Genomic DNA, 8009 nt, shown 5'->3' on the forward strand with positions numbered 1-8009 from the left:
TCGTGAAGGCTAGGTGTTCAATTTATAGTGTGGAATCCTTAGGGTTTCGTACATAAAACCCTAATTTGCTTAAGCCTTTAAGTATTCCAATAATCCATATGATAGGCCATTTGGACTAACGCTTCATGGACTCTCACATAGATTTAGTCCATCACTAATCAACATGGATCATTATCCCAAACTATAAGTATTACTGATTTACCTAATCAGTCGTTGTAAATTTAATCAGTCTCTTTTGATCATTAAATTAATTCCAAATTAATTCTTGATCAATACCAATTAAATATTAATATAATTTCTCAATTAATATATTATTCATATAATATATTAATAAATCACAAATGACCTCTTTCTCAAATATCCATCCTATCAAATTGCTCTGGTAAAGGCAACCCAAAAGGACCATGCTACTATTGGGTCAAGTACATACTAATTATAGTTATGAGCTTAGATACCTAATCTAACAGTCTCCCACTTGGATAAGTCTAATAACTATAACTGCCAATGTAACTTCAAAATCCGATTAGCATTCATAGCTACCAAAAGCCATTGTCGAACTCTGACCTAGTCAATAATGAGTCCCTTAGATAAGGGATCATATAATCATCTGTTCTACAAGATATCATGTGGACAAAGACATGGAATAAAGTCATACTCATTAACCAACAGTTTGTTTCCTGATTTCTGATTTGTTTGACATATAACTTAATTAAACACATCAATTGAGTCCTAACCGGTCCCGGCACAAAAGTCAGAAAAAATTATCGAGGGGCCCATGATATCGCATTTAATCCTCTTAGGATAAAAGGAACATATAAACTTCGACTTATATGCTTGTACTAATACTTGTTAAATTATGCACAACAACATGTTTTATAACATCAAGTTACTAATTCCATCAATGCACACCCAACTCGTAATCAACAACTCATATATCTTGGTTTGAATAGTATACGATATTATCGTCTCACAATCACTCGTGATAAATTCCATGACGTGATTCATGTGAGCATGGGTTTAATCCAATACTCAAATCTTATTTCAGGAGCACTTATGAATGTTGTAGCAAACTTTTGCTATGTCTACAAGTCCGGATAGACTACAAGTCTGGGAGGGCGTACTAGTCAGTCTAAAGCCTCGGCGAGCGGTCCAAATAGGCTGCAGGCGCTGCTAGGCGGTGCAAACGTACCGAAGGCTCGAAGAGCAGACCAAATAGGCTGAAGGCCCTGCGAGGCGGTCTAGTCAGGTTGAAGGCTCATTATGCACACTGTTTGTTTATATGATATGATTATGATTGCATGGCGTTGGTGTCTTGGGGGAACTCACTATGCTTCGGGCTTACATTTGTTGATTTTGTTTCAGGTACTTCTGATGATCGTGGGAAGGCGAAGGCATGATCGTACACTTCCTTATGTTTTCACGATTTGATTCTGGTATACTCTGACACTAAACTATTTCGAAAACAAGTTGTTTAATAATTGTTGGTTGTTAAAGTTTAAAATTGGCATATTTTTATGGGTGTTACGCATGCCCCCCCCCCCTCGGACCCTCCCTGTTGCCCTTCCTAATTCCTTAGTGTGTTCTTTTCTCGATCAACAAACAACTACATAGGTTCATGGTATACCATGGAGCCTTACCATGTATTACAAAGCAATAAATGTATGTAGAAGTGGACCAAACCAAAAAGGGCTGAATGTAAGACTAGATAGGCTACATTCAATGGGCTAAGGAATACTACATGCACATACAAAATTAAACATTCTACATACAATGGGCTAAGGACACATAAACTTATTTACACTAATAAAAATTGTGTAAACTCAAAAATATGTTATAATATATGGCAGATTCAATGTGATGGGAAGTGGGGTGCATGACCCATTTAAAAGTGGGTCCTACGAGGAATACATATTAAAAATAATCCAGCTTATTGTCCTTACTCAAAATAGATTGGTCCCTACTACCCACTCATCCTCACTTCTCACTTTGTTTTGACTTTCTCTCTCGACTTTTCACTCCTCTTCTTTCTTTTGAGTTTTGACCCAACATGCCAAACACAATAACAAAATTTAACACGCAATAGCCACCGGAATTTAGTACTCCACAGTTGCCGACGCCGTCTACCATCATCGGAACTTATCACAACTGCACAACGTCGTTGCAATGTTGAGAACGCAGTGACAAACTTTGCTCACTACCAGCTAACCAACACCATCTGCCGCGACACACATACGGACCACCATCATCTGAATTTACTCACCAACATCGTTGTAATTTTATTCCCCTAATTTTGTTTGATCATGTGTTCAATTTTCAGAAATGAGTTTGATATGATGAACTGATTTGAATGATTTCTGAATTCTTATTTGTAAACTGATTTTATTTTGATTTAATACTATCAAAAGATTAATTTGTGTTATGGGCCGATTTGTTAGTTTGGCTTGGTTTGCTTTTGATGGTTATCTGGGACAGGGAAACGAACTAAGCTTAACAGAGAGGGATTTCATGTAAATCCAAGAAGCCAAGACAGTAACCAAATATCTCTAATCGCGATTATTACAAGGTTTTTTTTACATGGTTTTGGATATGCAAATCCAAGAGTTCGGTGATCGTTTTAATGAAGTAAGTTCCGAATTGCTTATTTGTATGACGGGTTCGAATCCACATGATGCATTTTGTGACTTTGACCCATCAAAGTTATGAAAGTTGATCGATTTCAATCCATATGATTTTAGCTTTAAAGATAGGTTGAATATTCTACATGAACTTTCAGTTTGCCCCACTCTTATGCAACAAGATGCAAGATTTGTTATTTTGAAGAGTATATCCGATCTTGCTAAAGTGATGGTGGAAACCAATATGCATATTTCCTTTCCTTTGGTTTACCTATTTTTAAATTTATAATTGCTCTTGCCGGTTGCAACCGCAAGAATGGAGATATGTTTTTCCACAATGAAGCTTGTAAAGTCGGATTTCGGATGAACTTTTAAATGGCTGTGTAATTTGCGTGCTTGAAAGAGAAATTTTCTAAGGCTGTCAATGAAAACATTATCTAACGTTTATTAGCTATGTCTCATCGTAAATTTCAACTCTAAAATGACAATTAGCTCAAGGTTTTAAATGTTATTTCACTTTTTAGTTTATTATTATTATTATTATTATTATTATTAATTTAAATAGTCAACGGTCAAATATACACCCACTTAACTTTAGGGTTTGATCCACCACTAAATATATCTATCTCTTTGTATCCCTCTTATTTTGCATCTTGAATGATTATTGTGTTCCGTTTCAGATGTTAATATATATGAGTCTAATCGAAGTATGATATAAAAAAATCCACGAAGACCTAGTAATACGATTATTAGTTTAAGTGATTAATCAAATTATAATAATTTATTTTATACATTTTTAAGCTTCGGAGAAACTTATATCAAGAATCAATCAAATGCAAAATTCAACTTCGCATTTTAATATAATTTGTACAAAGTCGTACGTATAGTTAATTATAGGATAGAGGGGATACTCATTTTTAATGATCAATTTCTCCCCTCACAAATCTTTATAATACTATCTTTTAAACAAACACGCAAAAGAATTCGTATATACCAAACATCGATAACCATGGCACTAAGCAATTGGGGAGTTGACTTTAAAACTTTTGTTCAATGTTTGGTTATCACATATTGATATTTGTATATAAATGTCGTGCGACTTTCCCAAACATATAGACCAGCAAACAATGGACAAAAACCTGTTTGAAGCATCCTTAACAGGAAATGTACAACTCCTTAATGCATTGCTTCAGGAAGACGAGCTCGTTCTTGACAGAATTCCACTTAGCTGCTTCAACGAAACACCATTGCACATTGCAGCCTTGAGAGGCCACCTCGATTTCGTGAAGATTCTTGTGCATAAAAAGCCGATACTCGCTATGTCTCTTGATTCGCAAAGAAGAACGGCTCTCCACTTGGCATCTGCTGAGGGCCACGTGGAGATTGTTCGTGAACTCTTGAACGTCATAAGTCCTGAAGGATGGCGTCTCCAAGATGAATATGGAAGAACACCGCTGCACTTGGCTGCCATGAAAGAACAATTAGAGGTGATAAAAGTACTCATTCAAACAAACCCTGATCTTGGTAGAGAGCTACAAGAAAATGGGGACACCATTTTACATACCTGTATCTCCTGTAATCGTTTTGAACCCATGAAGTTTTTGTCTCAATTATGGAATGATGAAGAGCTGGCAACACAAACAGATTGCAACGGAAACACCCTCCTTCACCTAGCTGTGATTCAAAATCAGATTCAGGTTTAACTTTTACTTTCCCTTTGACTTAATCATGCCTAATCTTTTTCCTCTCTACTGTTACATTGCTCATGTTTCTGAATATTTAAGAGCTAAACATTGGTGGTTTGTTGTATGCGTAGACCGTTAAATATCTTCTTGAGAAATCAAGCATTAGAGCAACTGGAATCATTGTTAATGGACATGGGTTCACAGCACTGGATGTTCTTGATCATTGTCCACAAGATATCGGGGCACTACAAATCCGTAGTTTACTTATGGAAGCGAACTTTCAAAGAGCTAAAGACAATAGCGATCACTTCGGACCATTTCAAAGCACAACAGAATCAAAATACTCACACACTGTTACCAATCTTAAGAACAAGGGAGACTGGTTCGAGAAACAACGTGGGATTCTGATGCTGGCAGCAATAGTAATGGCAGCAACATCATTCAATTTGGGGCTACACCCTCGAGGAGGAACGTTTACTGGTTCTAATGATGGACCTTTCGGAAACGCAGTTCAAACGAAAGAAGAAATGGGTCATTTCAACTCGTTCTTGATGCAAAATACGATAATTATGGTTTTTTCTCTAATGATTTCTCTCCTGTTGCTAAGTGGAATCCCTCTCGGGAACAGGTTCTGCTTATGGCTGCTCAACCTAGCAACTCTTTGCATCGTGTTTCTTACCACAGTTACGTATTTTACGGAGATAGCGTCGATGTCTCCTGATACCTGGGTGAATCCTACAACTCTTTTAATGTGTTTGGCATGGATGTCGTTGTGCTTGTTGTTTGGCTTCATCCACACTTTTTTCTTCGTAATATGGGTGATAACGAAACTCTTGACAGCTAGATCAAAGACCAGGAGAAACGACTCTATTTTTGTATGATAATCTGTAATACATTGGTTGCATTTTGATCAAATGTGTTTAATGACTTTAATCTTTTATTGTGCCTTGTGTAGTGATTGTTAAGTATTTTTTTTATCCGTTTATATCTATTAAGTATTTTACAAAAGTTTCGGTTTGTTATTAGAATGATACACATGTGACCTTTTGTGATAAGCTATCTAATAATGGATTTCGACACACATACAGATACGCCTTTTGGGGTGTTCCTTGATTCTTTCCCCTCAATGAAAAGTTAAACACACATAGACACTCACATACTCACACATGGGGTACCTAAAGCAATTAGTATTAAATTTTATGTTCATAATTCTCGTTTTCATCTTTTATATTCTACTACTTTTAACCATTGAATATTGGCTCTAACATATACGACGTTCTTAGATGAGAGGTACGATACCCGAAGAAAACGTTCCCTTAATTAAGAAAATATTGGGTTTTGTATATACGACGTTCTTGGATAAGATGTACGAAACCTTAAGAAAATGGCTTAATTAAGAAAGTTAGGCGTTTTAGGCTTAAAGCGTATTTTTGGAAACATACCTTTTTCCGACATTTGTTTTGGTAACAATTAAAATTCAGAAACTTCTAAACTCAATTGCTAACAATTAAAACTTTCAAAACAAAATTGATAGGAGTAGATATAGATTGTGAATAAGATTTTTAAAAGCATTTTCGTTCCGTTTAGGTTCAATTCTCCCCTTTTCTATGATTGATTTATCAAATACTGCAATGGATTTAACTTTCTTATTTACCGATTCTTAAGTTGATTGGTTCTCCTAATTAGATTAAGAATCCTTCAATTCTAAAAGATTCTTAAGTACAGTGATCAATTGTATTAATTACCTTAAAAATGGTGCTCAATTCGGAATATGTACTACAAGAAAAAGTCGATAACGCTAGGATGGAATCGGTTCCAGAAAGTTGAAATTCCGTTATAAAAGACAAATCGCTATTGCAACGGCCCATTCTTGTGCTTAAAAACCCTGTAGCAACGGTTTGCAACGGAAACTATAATTCCATTGCAAATGCGACAATAGAATGAAATATTTTGTAGATAGTATTCTGTCGTCTATTCCGTAGTAGGATTCCGTTACGGATTCTGTTGTAGTTTGTCCGTTGCGAATTCCGTAGTCCACTTTCTGTAGCTAAATCCATTGCGTTTATTCTATCACAAATTCTGTTGTAGTGCATACATAACAAATTTAGTAGGCATTTTGTTAGCAACATCTATGGTAATGCCTCCCTAGCTAAATCCGTGGTCTTGGTTCCATAACTACATTTGTGGTCTAGATTCTATAGTATATTCCATAGCAAATTACATAAACATGATTTCGTAACAAAGTTCTATGCCATGTTTACGTAGCAAGATCCATAGAATTTTTTTTTTGAAATATTTTGGTTGCAAAGCTAGATACGGACATAAAAACAAAAATAATCAAATAATCAAATAAGATTTATACACTTAACAAAACAACAAATATCTTTTACAAGGAAATAAAATATAAACCTAATTTAAAATAATTACTTTGTCAAAAGCAAACCAACACTTTATGATCTATAACTACTTTTGGAGTTCCTTATAAACATTAATAACCGTCATTATCGATTGTAGTTGTCGTTCAAGTTGCTCGCATTTTGTTTTGTGTTGTTCATCTCTGGCCTTCATTACTTCTTTCAGTTCTTCGTTTTGCTTTTTTTGTTTCCTCATAAGCTCCATCAATTCTACTAATTCATTCTTTTTGTCCGAAAAGAAACATGCTATATCATATTTGAAGAGTTTAGGCTCATTCTTATCATCAATAGCCAACACCATACACATGCAGCTGTAACAAATCAATAATATTATGCACAATTACAAAAAAAAGTATAATAACTCAATAACATTTTACAATGATTTAGTTAACGACCCAAAATGTCAAACTTCTATGTATAATGCTAATATTTAGTTATTTTTTGATGTTTCTGATGTTGTTGCTGATTTTTAAATGACATCATTTTTTATGATATTATTTGTTGTTTTTTATAACTCGTGTATATGATGCTGATATTTATTTATTTATTGATGATGTTGATTTGATTTTGGAGAAAATGACAAAAATAGCCATTTACATTAATGAGATTACAAAAATAGCCAAAAAAATCAAAATTACAAAATTAGCCCACAATTTCGCAGATGGAGATGCCCCATCTGCGAAATCAGCATCTCATCTGCGAATGTACAAGCACCTAAAGCACAGCTGTGCTTTAGGTGCTTGTACATTCGCAGGTGCTTTTAATTTTTTTTTTTTTAATTTTTTTTCTGTATATATAGGGGTAATTTCGCAGATGGAATAGGTCCATCTGCGATTTACTCTCATTCTATCTGCGAAATTGTGGTTTTCTTTTGTATTTTTTTTAGTTTGACTATGAAATGAATTGGTTTGACTACGAAATCATGTTGCTATATAAAAAGTTTTGTAGAAAAATATCATTTTGGTTGTTATTTGTTTAGGAACTTTCTCTACAATTTGCTCAAAAAATGATTGAATATTTGGTTTGTCTCGTAACCGGTGGAAGATGGCAAGTTAATGGAACATGATTTATATAACAACCAAAATGATATTTTTCTACAAAACTTTTTATATAGCAACATGATTTCGTAGTCAAACCAATTCATTTCATAGTCAAACTAAAAAAAATACAAAAAAAACCACAATTTCACAGATAGAATGAGAGTAAATCGCAGATGGGCCTATTCCATCTGCGAAATTACCCCTATATATACAGAAAAAAAATAAAAAAAAATAAAATAAAAGCACCCGCGAATG

At 34.5% G+C, this 8009-nt stretch overlaps 1 protein-coding gene across 1 annotated transcript; it reads left to right on the top strand.

Moving 5' to 3' along the window:
- Positions 1-3657: 3657 nt before the first annotated feature.
- Positions 3658-5240, top strand: LOC145052594 (uncharacterized). Its single transcript, XM_079000434.1, has 2 exons — positions 3658-4312; positions 4432-5240. Exons 1-2 carry the CDS (start codon positions 3704-3706, stop codon positions 5179-5181), a joined length of 1359 nt encoding a protein of 452 aa, XP_078856560.1. The 5' UTR covers positions 3658-3703; the 3' UTR covers positions 5182-5240.
- Positions 5241-8009: the final 2769 nt, after the last annotated feature.

This window comes from Lactuca serriola, chromosome 5 (assembly GCF_051521515.1).
Source record: "Lactuca serriola cultivar US96UC23 chromosome 5, Lser_US96UC23_V15, whole genome shotgun sequence".
Classification (NCBI taxonomy): Eukaryota; Viridiplantae; Streptophyta; class Magnoliopsida; order Asterales; family Asteraceae; genus Lactuca; species Lactuca serriola.

Bases quoted from the DNA above. Each gene is read 5' to 3' on its own strand.
- LOC145052594 (XM_079000434.1), top strand. From the start codon at position 3,704: ATGTCGTGCGACTTTCCCAAACATATAGACCAGCAAACAATGGACAAA. The intron at 4,313-4,431 runs GTTTAACTTTTA...TTGTATGCGTAG, and splicing joins TGATTCAAAATCAGATTCAG to ACCGTTAAATATCTTCTTGA.